We start from the raw sequence: 23,809 nt of genomic DNA, 5'->3' as shown, positions 1-23,809 counted from the left end.
AATCAAGGCAAACTTAACCAGCATGGCTACCACAGCATTCTGCAGTGATACGCCATCCCATCTGGTTTGCGCTTTGTGGGACTATCATTTGGTTTTCAACAGGCCAATGACCCAACACACCTCCAGGCTGTGCAAGAGCTATTTGACCAAGAAGGAGAGTGATGGAGTGCTGCATCAGATGACCTGGAATCCACAATCCCCCGACCTCAACCCAATTGGGAAGGTTTAGGATAAGTTGGACGGCAGAGCGAAGGAAAAGCAGCCAGCAAATGCTCAGCATATGTGGGAACTCCTTCAAGACTGTTGGAAAAGCATTCCAGGTGAAGCTTGTTGGGAAAATCCCAAGAGTTTACAAAGTTGTCATCAAGGCAAAGGGTGGCTAATTTGAAGAATCTCAAATATAAAATAGATGAACACTTTTTTGGTTAATACATGATTCCGTATGTGTTATTTCATAGTTTTCATGTCTTCACTATTATTCTACAATATATAACATTGTAAAAATAAAGAAAAACCCTTGAATGAGTAGATGTGTCCAAAATATTTACTGGTACTGTACTTAAATGGAAGAAGTTTGGAACCACCAAGACTCTTCCTAGAGCTGGCCGTCTGGCCACACTGAGCAATCGGGGGAGAAGGGCCTTGATCAGGGAGGTGACAAAGAAGCCAATGGTCACTCTGACAGAGCTCAAGTGTACCTCTGTGGAGATGGGAGAACCTTCCAGAAGGACAACCATCTCTGCAGCACTCCACCAATCAGAGCTTTATGGTAGAGTGGCCAGACTGAAGCCTCTCCTCAGTAAAAGGCACATGACAGCCCGCTTGGAGCTTGAAAAAAGGCACATAATGGACTCTCAGACCATGAGAAACAAGATTCTCTAGTCTAATGAAAACAATATTGAACTCTTTGGCCTGAAAGCCAAGCGTCACGCCTGGAGGAAACCTGGCACCATCATACAGTGAAGATCCTTGATGAAAACCTGCTCCAGAGCGCTCAAGACCTCAGACTGGGGCGAAGGTTCACCTTCCAACAGGACAACAACCCTAAGCACACAGCCAAGACGACGCAGGAATGGCTACGGGACAAGTCCCTGAATGTTCTTGCGTGGCCCAGCCAGAGCCCGGACTTGAACCTGAACAAACATGTCTGGAGAGAACTGAAAATAGCTGTGCAGCAACGCTCCCCTTCCAACCTGACAGAGCTTGAGAGGTTCTGCAGAGAAGATTGGGAGAAACTCCCCAAATACAGGTGTGCCAAGCTTTTAGCATCATACCCAAGAAGAATCGAAGCTGTAACCACTGCCAAAGGTGTTTTAACAAAGTATTGAGTAAAGATTCTCAATACTTACGTAAATGTGATATTTAAGTTTTTTATTTGTGTACATTTGCAAAAAAATTGAATAATCTGTTTTTGCCTTGTCATTATGGGATATTGTGTGAAGATTGATGAGGGGGAAAAACTATTGAATCAATTTTAGAATAAAGCTGTCACGTAACAAAATGTGGGAAAAGTCAAGGAGTCTGAATACTTTCCGAATGCACTGTATAGCCCACAGACATGGACCTGAATGAAAATCATCGTTAGACTTTGCTACCCCAAAGTGGATAAATATGTGAAATTTGGCCTGCTGGCCGATGGACTACGTGGCAAGTCCGCAGAAATTTGACAAGCATACACCAACAGCTAAAGTGAGCATGTGGTCTTTCAGTTACACCCAGACATGACTTGCTACCTAGTACACAACTATATATCATTATGACATTCCACCGTTATTTCTCTCATAGCCTCCATTAGACTTGGTAAGACTTATTTAACGATGCTTCAATCAAAACAAAACGAAGACAAACCTTTTGAGTGAGGAGAGCTTGAACCACCTGATTGGCCACCTTGAAGAGGAAGATGGGGAAGAGAGAAGAGAGGTAAATGAAATAGAGAGACGTCGCATAAGCAACACTCTCAAAGAAAAGTTAAGACGACATTCAGTCAACATTCACGCACAACAACATCTGCTAAATATGTGTTTGTGACTCATACAATTTGGATTTGATTCTTCCAGGCTTGTTGTGTAACGTTTGTGTGAAGAAGCAGATCTTCACTCGGGACGTTTATTCACTTCCCCCGATGTTTTAATTGTTGTCTCAATTGGTTGTTCGTTTCAAGGGCTCTACTTGTTATTTTCATTAAATATTATCAACAATATTGATGGAGTGTTCAGATGCTCGTCAGACGTGGGAAACTTCCTAATAAGGGACAGGTCACGGGTGGTCCAACTTGAGGTGTCATAAAAATAAAATGCACCCCCATCCCAACGTAAAAAATATTTTCACACGACCCTCTCCTTGCACCATCCCTCCCCAACATATTTTAATTCTTTACACGACCCCCCCCTAATGTAAAAAACTACTTCACACCTTCCCCCTCCGATATAACAACATAACATACGACCACAAGTAACAATGACTATAACGACAATAACGACCCTGTGTTTATAAACGTGGATACCGACTTTCCCACTTCAGCATGCTTTTGTGGCACCGTCGAAGCTACTCAGGGCTAGAAGGTTTGCCAACCACCACGAACGACCTAACTCTCCCTGCCTGTTCCATTAGACCTACACTACGATAAGAGCCAGCGGCAGACAATGATCAGCTAGGTGGAAATCAGATTTTATGCTATAGAATTGATGCTATAAAGTTGATGCTATATTGCCGCTCAGAACGGAGAGGAAGCAGAGTGTGCGTTAAGCCTTCCTGAATAACTGGGCCTGCTAGGAGCATAGGTGGCCACATTATTATAGGACGACTTGGGAGAATGATGATCCGCGACACACAGTGCATCTCAGTATCAGAACGTAAAATATAGACAGACAGTGCATTCTAACTTATAAACTGTCAAAATTAATGGAATTAAATGTTCAAATCACAGGGCCTTTGCGCAATTATTTAAATGACATTTTCACTTCAGATTACAGCCTAGACTATAATTTTGTACTCACTTGAAAACAATAATGCAATTATTCATTGCAATATGGTGTTGTAGGCTCGTCTAGGTAGGGTAATTGTGCTGTCCCTTAACAAGATCAAGAGGGTAGCTTGTTGATCTGTGTCTCATCTCTTCACTGTTCTTTCATGCTCAATGACTCACCTGGCCTCTCCGCTTTTGAAAATTGAAAATTGGTGCAGCTTTGAAGGATTTTATGTGGTGTGATTGCTAGTTAGCACATTGTCACTATGAACGGTGGAGAGAGGGCAGGATAGACTATATTGAGCTGTAGCATAGTTAGTGCGCGGTAAAGCGTRGTCAATTGCATAAGGGAAGTACCAAAACACCTTCATATAGGGGAGCCGCATGCAAGCAGATGAGGAAATTTGGCTAGTATGGAATAAATTACACTGAGCAAAAATATAAACGCAACATATGTAATGTGTTGGGCCCATGTTTCATGAAAAAAAAATCCCAGACATTTTCCATTCACAGAAAAAGCGTATTTCTCAAAATAGTTTAGCACAAATTTGTTTACATGTCTGTTAGTGAGCATGTCTCCTTTGCCAAGATAATACAGCCACCTACCAGGTGTGGCATATCAAGAAGCTGATAAAACGGTATGATCGTTACACAGGTGCACCTTGTGCTGGGGACAATTAAAGGCCACTTTAAAATGTGCAGTTTTGTCACACAACATAATGCCATAGATGGAATTGGCATGCTGACTGCAGAAATATCCACCAGAGCAGTTGCCAGAGAATCGAATTTTCATTTCTCCACCATAAGCTGCCTTCCACGTTGTTTTAGAGAATTTGCCAGTACGTCCAACTGTCCTCACAACCATAGATCACGTGCAACCACACCAGCCCAGGACCTCCACATCCGGCTTCTTCAACTGCGGGATAGTCTGAGGGGGGTGGGGGTGCTGAGAGGTATTTCTATCTGTAATAAAGCCCTTTTGTGGGTAAAAACTCATTCTGATTGGCTGGGCTAGGCTCCCCAGTGGGTGGGCCTGGATGCCAAGTGGATGGGCTTATGCCCTCCCACATCGACCCATGGCTTTACCCCTGCCCTGTCATGTGAAATCCATAGATTAGGGCCTAATGAATTCATTTCAATTGACTGAATTCCTTATGTGAACTGTAAATAAGTCAAATCTTTGAAATTGTTGCAAGAACACATTTGTATTTTAATTCAGTACATATAGTAAAACCTGCAAAAGGGTGAATGTAAACCAGGGGGAAAAATGCACCACCCTCCTTTGTGCCCAATAAAAACACACACAACCGTCCCCTACTTTGGACCACCCACCCCAGTAAATTTCGAACTGTCGCTAAGAAGTCGTGAGTCTGACATGACTGTGTTCAAGTGCTATTAAAGTCAGAGTCATTATTGAACCAATACGATTTTAGCTATCTAGATAAGCAAGCTAACTTTGCTAATAAGAAAGGTAACTTGTTTGCTTAACATTGACAATATGGTGAAACTAGCTACATTATCCGCATTGATAAGTTTGTAATTCTAAAAAACGGATTTGTTGTAATCTTTTTGTTGAAAAGGTGAAAGGCCAGTGGTGAAAGGCCAGTGGTGAAACGCCACTACCTCGGCAACTCGGGTAAGATCATTTTCTCTGAGTTTCCCACATGTAATTACGACTTGGAGCGTTGTTCAAGTGAAATTTCCCAGTCGGAACTCCGAACTTCCAGTAACTCCGTGTGACGCCCGTTAATACTATCATCTACATTTCTACAGTTGAAGAATTGTGTGTGTGTGTGTGTGTGTGTGTGTGTGTGTTTAGAACAGGGGTGCATTCAGTTCACTTGAACGTTTGCTAAGTTGCGGAACGGTTTGTACTGAACGACACATTTTCCCAAAACGTTCTTGAACAGACTTTGAGATACGTTTCCTACATTCGGTGGATGTGCTGGGGTGTGGCTTGTGACCCCTCCTGTCTCAGCCTCCAGTATTTATGCTGCAGTAGTTTATGTGTCGGGGGCTAGGGTCAGTCTGTTATATCTGGAGTATTTCTCCTGTCTTATCCGGTGTCCTGTGTGAATTTAAGTATGCTCTCTGTAATTCTCTCTTTCTCTCTCTCTTTCTCTCTCTCTTTCTTTCTTTCTTTCTCTCTCTTGGAGGACCTGAGCCCTAGGACCATGCCTCAGGACTACCTGGCATGATGACTCCTTGCTGTCCCCAGTCCACCTGGCCGTGCTGCTGCTCCAGTTTCAACTGTTCTGCCTGCGGCTATGGAACCCTGACCTGTTCACTGGACAAGCAACCTGTCCCAGACCTGCTGTTTTCAACTCTCTAGAGACAGGAGGAGCGGTAGAGATACTCTCAATGATCGGCTATGAAAAGCCAACTGACATTTACTCCTGAAGTGCTGACCTGTTGCACACTCGACAACTACTGTGATTATTATTATTCGACCATGCTGGTCATTTATGAACATTTGAACATCTTGGCCATGTTCTGTTTTAATCTCCACCCGGCACAGCCAGAAGAGGACTGGCCACCCCTCATAGCCTGGTTCCTCTCTAGGTTTCTTCCTAGGTTTTGGCCTTTCTAGGGAGTTTTTCCTAGCCACCGTGCTTCTACACCTGCATTGCTTGCTGTTTGGGGTTTTAGGCTGGGTTTCTGTACAGCACTTTGATATATCAGCTGATGAAGAAGGGCTATATAAATACATTTGATTTGATTTGGCTTGAAGCAACGAGTGACGTATTTAAAGGGAAGCGTTGCATTTTGAACCCACAAACCCAACCCCCCCCCCTGTTTTTCAACTGATCGTTCACTACAGCACCGTTTCCTTTCAAATTTTTTCTATTACATTTTTATGTACTGATCGCAGCCCAGGCATTGGAACAGCGTAGGTGCAAATTGGCCACACCCCTCATTAAGTACAGGTGCTTACTTAAGCCATGGTTAAACTCTAGTGTTTGTTGGTCAGAGGGAGAGAGATAATTAGGGGATTAGTTTGCACATGTGTTACTCCAGGTTTTACAAGGTTATCCCCTTATACACCTTTTATCGCCTGCCTGTTGTGGAGGCTGACCCAGATGGAGGCCTCAACTCGTGACAATCCAAACCTTGAAATGGCTTTAGGCTGCTGAACACCACACTGTATCCAAAGTAGAAAATGTCTCACTGTTCTCATAGTTCAATTGAATGTTGTATCAGTATCATATCGACCATCGTCTGTACTGATGCATGTATGTCTTAAAACAAAGAAAAATGATTAGCAATTTTTTTGCCACTTGCCTTTTTTACCGTCAGCCATGTTGCATTCTCATGACTACACTACGTGTACAAAACATTAAGAACACATGCTCTTTCCACGATATGAATCCAGGTGAAAGTTATGATCCCTTATTGATGTCACTTGTTAAATCCACTTCAATCAGTGTAGGGGAAGGGGAGGAGACAGATTAAAGAAGGATTTTTAAGCCTTGAAACATGGATTGTGCATAGCCCCAGGAAGATGTTTGGGTGTGGGGTTGCTGCGATGTTTTAGTTGGCGGGGAGGTTGTTAATAATTGTTTGTCGACATGGGGGCAGGAAAAATGTTTTTGCCCTCACTAAATACGGCTGTATCGGTCTGCTAATACAGTACTAGTAAAGGCCCAGTGCACTACTTAGTGCTATTTTTGTATTATTATTATTGGGGTTTTTTGGGGGGGGGTGCAGCACCCTCAACACACCTACTTCCCGCTGATATAGGATTGTCCATTCAGAGGGTGAAAGGGCAAGAAAAAATATTTAAGTGCCTTAGAATGGGTTATGTAGTGCCAGGCGCACCGGTTTGTATCAAGCACTGCAACGCTGGTGGGTTTTCACGCTCAACAGTTTCCCGTGTGTATCAAGAATGGTCCACTACCCAAAGGACATCTAGCCAACTTGACACAACTGTGGGAGGCATTGGAGTCAACATGGGCCAGCATCCCTTTGGAATGCTTTCGACACCTTGAAGAGTCCTTTTTACCATCAGGCCTTTTGCATTCTCATGACTACCTGTACCTTTCGAAAGTTCTGTATTAAATCTTTTACTTAGACTGGATCCTGGTCAAGTCTCCTCTTTTACCTTTTCAATGTCATCTTGCCATTGCAATTTTTTTTAACTGCTCTATTTATTATCTTGGTTGAAATCTCCTGTCTTTTCAAGAAAAAGGCTTTTAATGTGAGAGGCCCTCGGTTCGCTTCCACGCAGTTAAAAAACATTTTGTTGAGTTGGTAGCCTTGAATATGCAATATGAATGAAGGTAGCAGAATGTCATGAAGGGCTTGAACTTATTACTTGATCTCAGTTATATAATTGAGCAATTATGTAGTTTAGTTTCAGAGAACGTGCTGATCATTCAAAAAAAAATTGGGGATGTCAAGAGTGATGTTGAGTGCACCGCACATTGCTGACTGTGTGAGCTGGTAGGGGGCAGAGATGCTGTAGAAATGTGACTTTAGACTTAAGATCCTTACAGAAGACAGTGGTCCTTTTGGAGGGTACTGTGATAGCTGATGAGTTGCTACCGGTGACAAAGATGAACTGGCTGGTTGCATCACAGTGACCAATAATTCACTGCTTATACATGGCATAATTTAATCTAATGAGTTAAGCTCTCCTTATGTAATATTCATAAGAGCTGGAGGATGGGAGGAAGGCTGAAGATTCATACATAGCAGTAAACATGAGCAGAAACTTGAACACAGACAATATAATTCTTTGTCTGAAAGACAATTGTGTCAACCAGAAGTGTATCATGCTGGTTCTGATAAAAAATAAAATCACATTGTCCATTTCAGCACTGTTCCTGAAAGTATGGTGGACGAACAACTGGGCTAGTGCAGACACAGTGCAGCTTAGCTTGACTTGACTCGGTTCTGAATCAACACATTATGAACTGAATTATGACTCAGTGGTACCATTTTAATTCAGTAGAAAATGTCGCCCTTTAATCCAGCTGTCACGACAACTTGTCTCAGAAGTCATGACACAGAGCACCCTGAGAGATTGGCCCAAAAAAAGCCCATGCACAAACTATAACAAGTTCTCAACCCATACAGAGTGAATTACTCTCACTACAGTTGCTTCGAAACATTCAAATTCAAGAGGATAGCGCCATGGTAACTGCCTCTAGTCTATTGACGCACTGGTGATTCAATCTAAGTAACATAATACAAAAAAATCCCCATCAAAATCTGTCGGTCTAAGCTAGAGATATCTGTTTTTTGCATGGGCTGCGTCTCAGTCCACCGTATCCGCCTGTCACCCTTCCGCATCTACGGTGGAAGTGGAAGAGGTACAGCGCTGTTTGTCAGACCAGGACACATCCCGAAGTAGCATCCAAACAGTTTGGCCTAAAAACTAATGGGACTCTCATGAACACAATTTATTTTGATTTAACCTTGATTTAACTAGGCTAGTCAGTTAAGAACAAATTCTTATTTTCAATGACGGCCTAGTGTGGGTTAACTGCCTTGTTCAGGGGCAGAATGACAGATTTTTACCTTGTCAGCTCTGGGATTCGATCTTGCAACCTTTGCGGTTACTAGTCCAACGCGCTAACCGCTAGGCTACCTGCCGCCCCACTACCTGCTGCTTTTACTCTCATCAGATTCAAAAACCTGAAAAACAGGTTAAGAAACAGACTCTATGTCTGTTTCCATAAGGAAACTGCAGTAATTTCTTGTTCTTTCCAGACCCTATAAAGTATTTCAGCTTAGAGTAAACCCAGTGAACTCCCTGGCTTCGGCCCAAATGGCACCCTAAATGGCACCGCCCTGGTCAAAAGTAGTGCACTACATAAGGAATAGGGGGACATTTGAGATGCAAACACTCTCTGGTGAACTTGAAAGTCTATGCCAGTTCTGGCGTAAATTGCCCCGGATTCTTGCTTCTGTCTCATCCAGCAGCTGATTGCAATCTAGATTCCGGCACTGCATCGACAGAGCATTTACGACGATCAATATCTTGATAAGCGTCTATTTACTAATGAAAAAAAATGGGTTGAGAAGGGCTGATACAATTACAAAGGAATGAGTAAGTGCTTCCGCTTGTGATTGTTGACTTAACTGTGTGAGTATGTGTGTATCTGTGTCTTCTTCTGCGAGTGTGCCTGTTTTTGTGTGTCTGTGCGTCGGAGAGAGAGAGAGAGAGCGAGAGAGAGAGAAAGAGTCACTCACCTCATCCAGACAGCGTTCATACTGCCTCCTCTGGTTGTCGTTCTCCTTTGTCAAGGCAGAGTTCTCCACCTGTAATATCAAACACCTCCAGATATACTCAATATGTACACACAAAAACACTTTCACGTGTCCATATAAATATATTCTAAATATCAATCTTTAAACAATTACAGATAAATATACCACTTGTATACACATCAGCTCTTGACTGAGCTGAAGGTAACTCTTATACTCTTAGACTTGTTTGTTATTTCTCAAACTTGAAAGGGTTCCTCAGCTGTCCCCGTGGTAGAACCCTTTGAAGAACCCTTTTGGTTCACAACACATTCTGTACAGCACCTCTTTGCTTACTATTCCACAATCTCTTTCTCACTGGAGTCATATGTCAATAAGGGCCTTATGAGGCCTATCCGCCAAGGTATACACAGTCAATGGATAATGCTATAAATCTGTGGTATCTCAATCCCATCCCTAAGAGCCACCAGGTCTCCTGGAGGTGTCCCAGGTGGAATGAAATTACTGGTAGAAGGTTTCCAATCAGGAACGGATCCATTCCATGAATACAGAAGCGAGCAAGGTGGCTTTCTATTGTAATTATTAGTTCAGTAAATCTCTCAAGGGGTAGCTAAGGTATTATACTAGCTAAGAGACTCGGGGATGCTACTTAGTAAATATTGCTGGAAGTGTTTGGTGTTTGTGGTTTGCGAGGGAGGAAAAGTGAATGGTTTGTTTGATGCTCAGCTGTTGCTGAAAGTCACAGGAACATTTTATAAGGTATAGAAGCATCTCACAATGATTAAAAAAAAACAGTTTTATTGACCTCTCATGTACAACATGTTTTTTTTTATTAGGATGCCATCGCTGTTTTTATGTGTTATAAATGTGTGTGCATGCCCCACCCACAGCTCTTTATGCGTTCATTAGCACGAACGCTATGTAAATAAGAGTGGGTTCAAATGTGAGTCATCTAAACTTAGATGAATTAACTTTTTTTTTTTAAGACAAATAATTCAATCGATTGACATGCGGAAAGCAGAGTATCAAAACCAGATATCCGTGACGCTTCTTTGCCTCCTCAGCAAGCAAATGAGAAACAAATTACTTTTTGGTTGAGGTGGTGAAGAGAATCAAATGAGAGGCTTCTCTAGACAGTGAGCACAGTGGGCTGGATCTGTGTTCATTTGTTTATTGACTTACTTCAGTTTGCAGCAAATTGTTCATGGCGGATTACAGGGAAGCCCCCAACTGTTTTCACTGACATTGGTACCATTGGAAAGAAAACACTTTAAAGTTGATAGAAATGTTTAAAAAATGTAGGAGACTATAACACAATAGATATGGTAGGAGAAAATCCAAAGAAAAACCTGGCGGTGGTAGGCCTGATCACCGATGACGATGAGACACCCTACAAGGAGGAGGTCAGTGATCTGGCGGTGGGGTGCCAGGACAACAACCTTTCACTTAAAGTCAGCAAAACCAAGGAGCTGATTGTGAAATGGAGGGCAGAGCATACACCCATCCACATCAACGGGGCTGTCGTGGAGCAGGTTGAGAGCTTCAAGTGTCCACATCACTAAGAAATATATGGTCCACACCCACCAACACAGTCGTGAAGAAAGCACGACAATACCTCTTCCTTATCAGGAGGCTGAAAAGAGTTAGCATGGACCCTCAGATCAATAAATAAATAAAACAAAGTTATACAGCTGCACCATTGAGAGCATATTTTCTGGCTGCATCACCTCTTGGTGTGGCAAGTGCTTGGCATCCAACTGCAAGGCGCTATAGAGGGGAGTGCGTATGGCCCAGTACATCACTGGGGCTGAGCTCCCTGCCATCCAGGACCTATATACCAGGCGGTGTCAGAGGAAGGCACAACAAATTGCTCTGTCAATCACCACATTCTTATTGGCAGACTCGACAGCCTTGGTCCCCCTCTTCAAAGGGGGTGACACTCTAGACCCAAACTGCTACAGACCTATATCTATCCTACCCTGTCTTTCTAAGGTCTTCGAAAGCCAAGTTAACAAACAGATTACCGACCATTTCGAATCCCACCGTACCTTCTCCGCTATGCAATCTGGTTTCAGAGCGGGTCATGGGTGCACCTCAGCCAAGCTCAAGGTCCTAAACGACATCATAACCGTCATCGATAAGAGACAATACTGTGCAGCTGTATTCATCGACCTGGCCAAGGCTTTTGACTCTGTCAATCACCACATTCTAATTGGCAGACTCGACAGCCTTGGTTTCTCAAATGATTGCCTTGCCTGGTTTACCAACTACTTCTCTGATAGAGTTCAGTGTGTCAAATCGGAGGGCCTGTTGTCCGGACCTCTGACAGTCTCTATGGGGGTGCCACAGGGTTCAATCTTCGGGCTGTCTCTCTTCTCTGGATACATCAATGATGTTGCTCTTGCTGCTGGTGATTCTCTGATCCACCTCTACGCAGACGATACCATTCTGTATACTTCTGGCCCCTCTTTGGACACTGTGTTAACTAACCTCCAGACGAGCTTTAATGCCATACCACTCTCCTTCAGTGGCCTCCAACAGCTCTTAAACACAAGTAAAACTAAATGCATGCTTTTCAACCGATCACTGCCCGCACCTGCTCGCCTGTCCAGCATCACTACTCTGAACGGCTCTGACTTAGAATACGTGGACAACTACAAATACCTAGGTGTCTGGTTAGACTGTAAACTCTCCTTCCTGACTCACATTAAGCATCTCCAATCCAAAATTAAATCTAGAATCGGCTTCCTATATCGCAACAAAGCATCCTTCACTCATGCTGCCAAACATACCCTACTGTATTTATTTATGTATTTATTTTGCTCCTTTGCACCCCATTATTTCTATTTCTACTTTGCACATTCTTCCACTGCAAATCTACCATTCCAGTGTTTTACTTGCTATATTGTATCTACCTCGCCACCATGGCCTTTTTTTTTGCCTTTACCTCCCTTATCTCACCTCATTTGCTCACATTGTATATAGACGTATTTTTCTATTGTATTATTGACTGTATGTTTTGTTTATTCCATGTGTAACTCTGTGTTGTTGTATGTGTCGAATTGGTATGCTTTATCTTGGCCAAGTCGCAGTTGCAAATGAGAACTTGTTCTCAGCTAGCCTACCTTGGTTAAATAAAGGTGAAATAAAAAAATAAAAAAATACATTTTAAAAAGACTTCAGCCTCCCAAGTCATAGACTGTTCTCTCTGCTACCGCACGGAAAGCTACCTCGATTGCCTCGTACCCCTGCAGATAGATTTGGTACTGGTACCTCGTATATATAACCAAGTCATCGTTACTCATTGTGATTTTATTCCTGGTGTTATTATTTCTCTATTATTTCTCTATTTTTCTCTGCATTGTTGTGAAGGCCTCTGTAAGTAAGGATTTCACTGTCAGCCTACACCTGTTGTTTACGAAGCATGTGACAAATTCAATTTGATTCGATTTTTTTATATTTCACAGCTGGAAAACTCGGGAAGTAGTTTGAAATTAAACGAGAAAATGTATAATGTCAATGATTGTCAGACTAAACGTTTATTTACAAATATAATTAAAAGGGAAAGCAGAAACCAAAATATATGAGTCAAAATATAAAATATGTAATGGCGTCTAATGGTCATGCTTGCTTGCATGCTTGCATGCTAAATTAAATGTGGACGTATTCCTCCTGATTCCAAATATATTTAATTGTAATACAATTAAAACTATGAAGGCTACTGCTGAGTTAGATGACAATGTTTTCATTAATCCAGTCTAATTAATGGGGATGGATATAATAGTCCATTACTCCTGCTGATCCATTGACCATCTGGATGGGGTATAGGTGTGAATGTGAATGTGATAGCCCTGAATCACATTCACATTCACATGGGGTGGGGCAAAGTTACTAAATCCTCCCTGTACGAACGGTTAAACCAAAGGTAGATCACAAAAAACTTGAAGTTGTACTATTTCTCCTCATCGTATGTGTTTTACGCAGTGCATGAATCCCTAACTTTTCCTTTTTCATGAAAAAACGGGTAAAAATTGATTTAATTTAGTCACATGTGCAGTACCAGTCAAATGTTTGAACACACCTACTAATTCAAGGGTTTATCTTTTTTTGTGGCTATTTTCTACATTGTAGAATAATAGTGTAGACATCAAAACTATGAAATAACACTTATGGAATCATGTAGTAACCAAAAGTGTTAAACAAATAAATATATTTTACATTTGAGAATCTTCAAAGTAGTCACCCTTTGCCTTGATGACAGCTTTGCACACTCCTGACTTAGTGCACACAAAATGTACTTTTTCGCCTTTACCGAATAAAAATCTAAAGTTTTGTTAAATAAGAAATTAGCCTACTCTGGTCTTGGCACGTGTGCTCTAGCCAACAGCTCACAGATACAGTGAGATTTTTATGGGTAAAATGCAATAATATTTTCTTTGTCAAATGGCAGTCAAGCATCAATCATCATGTCACCAGAATAACACCCTCTATTTTACTGGAAAGGAGCATGAAGATCACCCTGCACTTTCAACACCCTGTGAAGTTCATTGTAATTTATTTAATCTGTAGCCTAATAAACTGCAAGGTTTCCCAAATCGCAGTGGGAGGACCACACCACATATCATCGTGTGACTTAAAGTTTACTTCGACATGATGGTAATTATATAATTACCGCCATTTCGATCATAATTAATTTTACCGACACACAAAGATCCCACCATGTCGAACGAACAAATGATCCGTCTGCATTGATAAATTGTACCAAAACCTCCTGTTTCCATCACAGCTGTCGTGATGTATGACTTAAAAACTGTGGATGGAAACGTGGTTACTGACAGTCACTCTGTCACGTTCCTGACCTGTTTTATGTTATTTTTGTATGTGTTTAGTTGGTCAGGGCGTGAGTTGGGGTGGGCATTCTATGTTTTGTGTTTCTATGTTTAGGTCACTTGTAATTAGCCTTATATGGTTCTCAATCAGAGACAGGTGTTTGACGTTTTCCTCTGATTGAGAACCATATATAGGTTGGCTGTTCACACTGTTTGTTTGTGGGTGATTGTCTTCCGTGTCTGTGTATGTTGCACCACACGGGACTGTTTCGGTTTGTTRGTTCGTTTGATGTAGTCTGTTCCTGTTCGTGAGTTCTTCGTGTCTTTATGTAAGTTCCATGTTCAGGTTTCGTCTACGTCGTTTTCTTATTTTGTAGTTTGTTGAAGTGTTTTCGGTTTTCGTCTGTACTTTAATAAACTTAATTATGTATTCACAACCCGCTGCATTTTGGTCCTCCGATCCTTCTCTCCTCTCCTCGTCCGAGGAGGAGGAAGATCTAGACACTCGTTACAGAATCACCTACCAACCATGGACCAAGCGGCGGGGGAGAGCTCAACAGCGAAACCAGGACTCGTGGACTTGGGAGCAGATATTGAATGGAGAAGGACCCTGGGCTAAGGCAGGAGAGAATCGCCGCTCTCAGGAAGAGAGGGAGGCAGCTAAAGCCCAGGAGCGGTGGTTTGAGGAGGTAGCAAGGAGACGTGGCTGGAAGCCCGAAAAGCCTGTGAGTAAACCCCAAAAATTTATTGGGGGGGGGCTAGAAGGGAGAGTGGCGAAGTCAGGTAGGAGACCTGCGCCCACTCCCTGTACTTACCGTGGAGAGCGAGAGTACGGGCAGACACCGTGTTACGCAGTAGAGCGCATGGTGTCTCCTGTACGTGTGCACAGCCCGGTGCGGTACATACCAGCTCCTCGTATCGGCCGGGCCAGATTGAGTATTGAGCCGGATGTCATGAAGCCGGCCCTACATATCTGGCCACCAGTACGTCTCCTCGGGCCGGCTTACATGGCACCAGCCTTACGCATGGTGTCCCCGGTTCGCCTACATAGCCCGGTGCGGGTTATTCCACCTCCCCGCACTGGTCYGGCGACGGGGAGCATACAACCAGGTAAGGTTGGGCAGGCTCAGTGCTCAAGGGAGCCAGTARGCCTGCACGGTCCGGTATTTCCGGCGCCACCTCCCCGCTCCAGGCCAGTACCACCAGTGCCTACACCACGCACCAGGTTTCCAGTGCGTCTCCAGAGCCCTGTTCCCTCTCATGCCACTCTCCCTGTGGTGTGTGTATCCAGCCCAGTGCCTCCAGTTCCGGCACCACGCACCCAAGCCTCATGTGCGTATCCAGAGCCCTGTACGCACTGATCTTTCTCCCCGTACTCGTTCTGAGGTGGTGCCCTCAGCCCGGTACCACCAGTCCCGGTACCACGCACCAGTCCTATAGTGCGGCTTTGAGAACTCAGTGTGTCCTGTTCCCGCTCCCGCACTAGCCTTGAGGTGCGTGTCTTTAGCCCGGTACCTCCAGTTCCGGTACCACGCACTAGGCCTACAGTGCGTCTCAGCCGGCCAGAGTCTGCCGTCTGCCCAGCGGCGCCTGAACTGCCCGTGCTGCCAACGGTGTCTGAACTGTCCGTCTGCCCAACGCCGTCTGAACTGTCCGTCTGCCAAGCGCCGCATGAACTGCCCGTCTGTATTGAGCCTTCAAAGCCGCCCGTCTGCCATGAGCCTCAAAGCCGCCCGTCTGCCATGAGCCTACAGAGCCGTCCGCCAGACAGGAGCCCGCTAGAGCCTTCCGCCAGACAGGAGCCGCTAGAGCCTTCCGCCCGACAGGAGCCGCCAGAGCCTTCCCGCCAGACAGGAGCAGCCAGAGCCTTCCGCCAGACAGGATCAGCCAGAGCCTTCCACCAGACAGGATCAGCCAGAGCCTTCCGCCAGACAGGATCACCAGAGCCGTCATCCAGCCATGACACCAGAGCCGTCATCCAGCCATGACAGCCAGAGCCGTCATCCAGCCATGACCAGCCAGAGCCGTCATCCAGCCATGACCAGCCAGGAGCCGTCATCCAGCCATGACCAGCCAGAGCCGTCATCCAGCCAGATCCGCCAGAGCCGTCATCCGACAGATCCGCCAGACCCGCATCCGCAGGATCCGCCAGAGCCGTCATCCAGCCAGGATCCGCCAGAGCGCATCCAGCCAGATCCGCCAGAGCAGCCGCAGGATCCGCAGAGCCAAGCAGCCAGGATCCGCCAGTCATTCTGGTGTTGCCCTCATTCTGGTGTTGCCCCTGCATTCTGTGTTGCCCTCATTCCGGTGCTGCTCCTTATCCTGGTGATGCCCCTTAATTTAGGTGGGGTTATTTGGAGGTGGGCATTGTGAGGGGGATAAGAAAGCGGGGATGTATTATGGTGGGATGGGAACCACGCCCAGAGCCTGAAGCACCACCGTGGACAGATGCCCACCCAGACCCCCCCTAGACCTTTTGGTGGTGCGTCCGGAGTTCGCACCTTGAGGGGGGGGGTTCTTGTCACGTTCCTGACCTGTTTTATGTTATTTTTGTATGTGTTTAGTTGGTCAGGGCGTGAGTTGGGGTGGGCCATTCTATGTTTTTGTGTGTTTCTAATGTTTAGGTCACTTGTAATTAGCTTATATGGTTCTCAATCAGAGACAGGTTGTTGACGTTTTTTCCCTCTTGATTGAGAACCATATATAGGTTGGCTGTTCACACTGTTTGTTTGTGGGTGATTGTCTTCCGTGTCTGTGTATGTTGCACCACACGGGACTGTTTCGGTTTGTTCGTTCGTTTGATGTAGTCTGTTCCTGTTCGTGAGTTCTTCGTGTCTTTATGTAAGTTCCATGTTCAGGTTTCGTCTACGTCGTTTTCTTATTTTGTAGTTTGTTGAAGTGTTTTCGGTTTTCGTCTGTACTTTAATAAACTTAATTATGTATTCACAACCCGCTGCATTTTGGTCCTCCGATCCTTCTCTCCTCTCCTCGTCGGAGGAGGAAGATCTAGACACTCGTTACACACTCAATTTGCCCATGTCAGCTAACATGTTTTAGATTGCTACTGTAGGTAAGTTAGCCTAGCCAGCTAACTAAACCTTGTAGTAAACATCACCAAATTACTGACCGGCACACAGGGCATGTGCCCAGGGGTCCTGAACTCCAGGGGACCCTATTGATTTTCTTAGTCACTCTCACTCAGATATAATTTGAACATGGCATAAATCATGGGAAAATGTGTACACTTGCAGGAGATTTGCTTTAAAACGGCTCAAGTTTATCTCCACCTCATGGCAAAATTGCAATATTCCCTTTGAAACTGCAAACATTTCTCTCCACCCAAAAGCAAAATGAGGAGAATTGCATGAAATTCGTCTTAAAACTGCAACATTTTCTCCGCTCCGTGGCAAAATGTGAACAATTACAGGAAATTAAGTTGAATAACACTGCAAAACAATTATCCACTGCCAAGAGTGGGGGTCCTAAAATGCCCACAAAGTTACCAAATCTCGCTTAGGGCCCCCAAAATATTACTGATCTGGGATCTGCAGACAGTTTGTACTATTAGCTTTCTGTAGAGCAGGTGTGAATGAGGAATACATTCAAAGAAACAGTGGCTTCAAATGTTAACTACCAGTTCGTTACTGAATAATCACATACTGGATATGACTAAGTACTGTCAAGTCAGACCCATTTCTCTCAGCATGAATATACTCTGGCCTTTTCACATAGAAAATACTGAAATGGACACAAAGAATATAATATAATGAATAGAATCACTGTCATCTTTTCTTTTCTTCTTTCTGCATTAACCTGTGACTATGTATTCAATCAGCTCTTAGCTCATAATGGAATCAGCCAGACTAAAGTACGATTGACGGTCTAAGGAATGATACCTGGCAGCTTCAACAGACAGAATGAATGTGTATAGTTATCAAAGTGTTTCTGACAGGCCAGATACTATCCCCTTCGGTACGGTGCCCACTGCACTACGGTATCCTCATATAACCTTTGGAGAACTTCAAATGTTCTCTTTATGGGCCATATTCAGACTAAAGATAGACACATGTCCAGTATAGGGGCAGGCTTTTGCTCCACACAAGCAGTAACACACCTGGTTCAACTAATCGAAGCTTGACCAATCGGCTTTAATTAGTAGAATCAAGTGCATTTCTACTTGGTTGGAGAGAAAGCCTCCAAGATTGTCCGTCTCTGACCTACATACAGTACAAGTAACAACATTGTTACCGGCACTTTATCTACTCTTAATTTATGCTTATATCATGATCCTAATGATATAATAAAATGAGCCAATGTGAGTGGGCTTCAAATTCCTGACCAACTTCGAATATAACCAAGTGTGACATTACAGCAAAACATTTATATTGGTAATTAACCCTATGAAGTATCCATAAGAGAGGGTGGAGAGAGGTAGTAAGGGGAAAATAGACTCTCCTGTGCCTGAGCTTACCTCAAGGGCCCGCAGACGCTCTAGAATGGGCTTAGTCTCGTCGTAGTCCTCCTCGTGTCCACTACTGACAGCTCCTGGAGAGTTGGGCCTCCTTTCTTTCGAGGGGGGCAGTGGGCCCTCCAGACTGTCCTGCTGTTTCCACATCTCCTCCAGGAGTTTGTCCTAAACCATAGAAAGAGGGGTTGCAGGGAGCCACAAAGTTGCTGAAACTATTTTTGTCATGCATTGCCTATTGGAACTAAGGGGTTATTTGCCTCGTCTATTTTCTCCAACATACAAGATACTGTACATGTACACAAAGTATTAATAGAAAGATATAGAATTTGGCCTACAGTATGGATTTATTTCATCATATACAGAAGGTGAACTGCTGTTCTGTATCTGCGGTTTGCTGTATATGGATGTAGCTACAAGAACTGTGGCACGGAAATGAAGACTTCCAATTCATAGTATTTTGACTCCTTGCAAGAAAAGCAATCACGGGATTTGTTTGATGTTATATTTGCTATTTTGTAGCTGCCTCTTCACAATTATAGTTGGTTTTATAGCCACCACTAACACAGTAGGCTACTTCTTATTTTGCTGGCTGCTCATTTCACCATTTTGCCACCATAACTCATAAGGCTTGTCCTTGGTTGACCCCCCCAATGTTTATTGATTGACCCATAAACAACTTGTCATTAATTATCTGTAACATTATGAAATACGGAAGGAAGTCTCCTTCCTTCCATGAAGTATTGTGAACTAACTTTAAAAGCTCTGATGATTAAAAATGCATTTTAATTATGAGGCTTATTGGCATTTGTACTACGCCGTGTTAGTATTTATGTCAAACACTTTTACCCCCGCTACTTACAAAAATCATTTGCATACCACACGTTTTCGAGATATGGAGTGATCGAAAAGGCGTGTGAGGGCGTAGTGTACTGTCGAGTCTACAAAACATCATGGCTGCAAATCGATTTAGTGTTCATCGCATTGCAACTTTCTCAAAACCAAACAACCATCCAGTAGACAATTAGTAAGGTCTCCAGTGACACATACTTCCCTCATAATTACTTATACATGCATAAGTGTGTCTTAAAATCCAGCCACTTTCCCATTCATTCTGATTAACAATATGTTACAGGTACTTAACCTGAATTGTGGCCAAAGACCCCACAATGTGTTACAGGAAAAACAAAATAATATCTTGCAGAGAGTTCATGGTAAAATGTTTCTTGCATGACAATACAATAGGACCCCATCAATGTATTGTATTGTAATGACCCTGGAATTCTGAATGAGTTGGAAGCATTCCTCTATTTATTAACTATTTTGGGACTGTGGTTAGCGTACTTGCCTTGGAGCCAGGTGACTAGGGTTCGATTATTCCCAGTGGCTGTACCTGCTCTTGGCGGTCGCTGCATTGGTGTCAGAATGTGTGACTGACCTAAGCTGCTACAGTATATGACATTCATCAGGAGATTTGATATAATCTAGCCTAAGGGTGACCACTCTTCCCACTGTCTCTTCCAAATACCCTATCCCCATGCTACTGTATGTACAGTAAGATATTACAGGGGATTGCCGATGACAGTGAACTGAAAGTTAATATTTTTCTTTGTGATATGATCATTTCTCACAAAAAATCTCTGATTGTTCACAGACTTTTATCCAACACTGTTTATTACAGAACCTGGAAGGTGATTTATCACATTTTGCATACTTGCATGAAATATTTATTTATTTATTTAGTTAACAACATAAACAGAAAGCAAATAAACCAATATGGACAGTGTTGTACCTTGTAGGCCTTCCTGAGGTCTAATGGATCCACGCTGGGGTCCTCCAGTGTGTCCTGGTTCTGTAGCAGGGTCCTCACCATCTCCTCCATGCTGCAGGCACACAGAGCAAGGGCACCAATCAGAACATAGACTGTGGAATAAACAAGCTTGAGGGAAAACAGAAAACTAAAATGAGCCTTTCTTACTGGATAAGTCCAGGTAGTCCCTTCCTGTGTCAGACAGTTTTCTTCCGCTCGATGCCTAATGAACACGATCCAGGTCTAAGCAACAGTATGGGCACAATAGGCTGGTTCATACAGTATGTGGGAGGAGAAATACATACATGTAACAGCACATGTCACGAAGCTGACATTGAATGTGTTTCAGATCGACACCCAGGGCGGTGTGCCAACAAACAGAACAAAGTAACACTTCATTCTAAGGGACACATAAGATAAGGCATGACTATTTTACACCTGACATAACTATTATTTAAGCACCAGGAATGCGTCATATGTAACCGCATTGCCAAAAACCTCCTAACTAACAACGAGTAGCCTACGAAGACACCTCAGTCGTCAACGAATAAGATCACAGCCCCGAAATATTTGGACTCCAACCCATTGTATCATACTTTAGATTTCTCTGTTGGTGAAGACTTTGCCCGTCAGTTAGTAACCTTTGCAAACAACCATCATGCTAGCTGACATTTGAGCTCTTAGTCCTCATTAAACTGGCAGATCCTTGTTTACGGATTTGTAATTGCTTTGCCTTAGACACTGACCACGTTTCTCATAATGCTGTGCTCAGTGACATTTTTCCGGGTTATTTCCATAGCAACTTTTCTCCGCTTGATGCATGTGGCACGGATATTAGTCCAACCCAGCTAACTGTGACCAGGCCTTTGACAGTCTTGCCAGGCAACTCTTTGAGGGAAGGTCTTGGGTATTGGAGACACTGGCACTGACCTGCAAACTACCCAGCAAATGAACAGGAGAGGAATTGAAGCACCCAATTATACTTGACTAGCAGGAAATTGCAAAAAAATGCCAAGTAAAAACAAAGGAAAGGTGCCTCCCGAGTGGCAAAGCGGTCTAAGGTACTACAGTGCTTGAGGCGTCACTACAGATCCGGGTTCGATCCAGGGCTGTATCGTAGCCGGCCGTGACCGGGAGACCCATGAGGCGACGCACAACTGGCCCAGTGTTGTCCGGGTTAGGGGAGGGTTTGGCCGGCCGGGATGTCCTTGTCCCATCACGTTCTAGTGACTCCTGTGGCGGTCCGGGCGCATGCACGCTGATACGGTCGCCAGTTGGACGGTGTTTCCTTCGACACATTGGTGCGGCTGGCTTCCGGGTTAAGAGAGCATTGTGTCAAGAAGCAGTGCGGCTTGGCAGGGTCGTGTTTCGGAGGACGCATGGCTCTCGACCTTCGCCTCTCCGGAGTCCGTATGGGAGTTGCAGCAATGGGACAAGAGTGTAACTACCATTTGGACATCATGGAATTGGGGAGAATTCCTCTCTATCCTTTTCCCTGCTCTCCATTCACTTGTCACGCTGAACTTGACTCCTGGGCTAATCTATGGCAGCCTTGTGCTTTGTGTCACGTTACTGTTTCATTCGCAGATATCACTTTCTCAGTGAGACTGGTATGCGTGACATCATAGTCTCACTACAGCTCAGCTTTGTCTCATTCAGAATATCTTATCCCCATTTCCGTGCTTATCCATGTATCACAGATTTGTCTCACTACATCTCATTCTCACTCTCTTTATTCAACCACATACTGTATTCTCTGAACATCCCAGCAATGTCTCATTCATTATATCGCTGTCTCATTACGTCTCAGCTCTGTCCTACTTCATACATTGCAATTCATATCAAATGACACGCTCTTAAACTAAGCTATTGTTTATCTTCACCCTCAATAAAACCTTTTAAACTCCTCTTATAACACAGTCAACCACTCACCCCATGCTGTTTTTCCATCCAAATTCTGGGACGTTGCTGTTCCCTCTAAATAACGCTATAAACACGGTGCACATATTCCTCAGGTCCATAGTGTATTCATACTGGGATTCAGTTAGCATTCCGTGTGTGTGAGTGCGTGTGTGTGAGTGGGCATTTGGTAAAAGTGGGTCTCCGGCCTCTTTATGTAGGCCAGTGAGGAATAATGTGAGCCTGAGTGCTCCCGGAATTGGAAAATGACATGTTCCACCCTCTGTTCGACTATTCACTGAAAAGGAGGCCCCTGTTTCTGTGACAACCCTATCCCATGACTCTGGGTCTGGCAGGGATAAAGGTTGGGAGTGAAGCTCTCTTCCATCTGTCCAAACACTGAACTCCTCAAGGGCAAGGTCAATGCAGCGTTTAAGGCCTTTACCCGTAATCAGTTAATCAGTAATAGCCTTTAGCTCAATGTTGCACTATGGATGGAGTTTGAAGAACTCCTCCAAATATACTATTATTTTCCTCATACAGGACTTACAATTTTAGAAAATATCAGAACTGAGACATTAGTCCCTGTTCTACTGGGTCATGTGCTCACTGCTTCTATCAAGCGTGCACGACAAACTATAGAAACGTTGTTAAGATACGACCAAGATACGACCAAGATACGACCAAAAACAATAGTTTTTTTTTGTTTTCATGGATTACTGAAACAAGGCTATATTATATGTCGTCTTTCCAGCCAGACAGACAGTTTAGACTGACACAATGTTCAGACAGACTACCTATTCAGACAGACAGACAGACAGAGTGCAAAGGGACGGACAGGCAGACAACGTAAATATGTAAACGCACAAACACATTCACATAAACATATAGCTGGCCTACTGTCACACAGATAGAAAAGGAGGCAGGTTGTACCATACCTGGCTTGTATGTTCCTAGTAAAGCACCCTGTTTAATTGAGTTTTTTTTTACTGCAATACTGTTGGACCACTAACCGTGACAGCGTCAAAACATTAGAGCCACAAATCAACTTAGAGACAGAAAAACAATCAGGTGCTTGTCCCTTCATGGATTGGGATCATCTGTCACTTCTATAAAATGTTTGATTACCATCTTGTACCATTGATTCTTTTTCGTAGAAAAAAGTTGGTCTATTGATGGTTATGGTTAGTATTTGTTGAGCCATTATCTAATAAATGGTAAGATGACCTCATTAGATGACACATTATACGGTTTTGATAGTTATTTAATATTGTGACAAGTATTTTAAGTGTTGATAGTGTTAGCATTTTGCAAGAGAAATATGTTGGCAAACGCACTTGCAGTTTAGTGGGCTGTTGTCACGATCGTGTGGAGGATTGACGGACCAAAACGCAGCAGTAGGAAAATAAGCCATCTCCTTTTATTTATGAAGAAGGCAAAACGAAACAAACACACTTACGAACTAATCAAAACAATAAACGATCGTGAAGCTAAATAAACGATGTGCACACACAGGCTACAAACGTTAACATAGACAACGCTAGACACATGCACTCAACACAAACCCATACACTACACCAAACACCCCCTTTACCATATAATCACCCAAAACCGACAAAACACAAACA

General features: G+C 43.6%; 1 protein-coding gene across 1 annotated transcript in view; it reads right to left on the bottom strand.

The window, feature by feature from the left end:
• LOC111972072 (nck-associated protein 5-like) overlaps positions 1-22,415 on the bottom strand; it is an 85,207-nt gene extending 62,792 nt beyond the window's left edge. Inside the window, exons 1-5 of the mRNA XM_023998916.2 lie at positions 22,215-22,415; positions 20,265-20,355; positions 18,479-18,640; positions 9,164-9,232; positions 1,849-1,887 (exon numbers count right to left, since the gene is read on the bottom strand). Of these exons, the coding sequence (XP_023854684.2) occupies positions 1,849-1,887; positions 9,164-9,232; positions 18,479-18,640; positions 20,265-20,355; positions 22,215-22,333 (480 nt within the window). The 5' untranslated portion in view covers positions 22,334-22,415. The remainder of the gene's footprint in view (positions 1-1,848; positions 1,888-9,163; positions 9,233-18,478; positions 18,641-20,264; positions 20,356-22,214) is intronic.
• Positions 22,416-23,809: the final 1,394 nt, after the last annotated feature.

The sequence above is a fragment of the Salvelinus sp. IW2-2015 genome, linkage group LG2 (genome assembly GCF_002910315.2).
Source record: "Salvelinus sp. IW2-2015 linkage group LG2, ASM291031v2, whole genome shotgun sequence".
Taxonomy (NCBI): domain Eukaryota; kingdom Metazoa; phylum Chordata; class Actinopteri; order Salmoniformes; family Salmonidae; genus Salvelinus; species Salvelinus sp. IW2-2015.
Note: the sequence above shows the minus strand (reverse complement) of the source record. Positions and strands in the feature narration are given on the sequence as shown.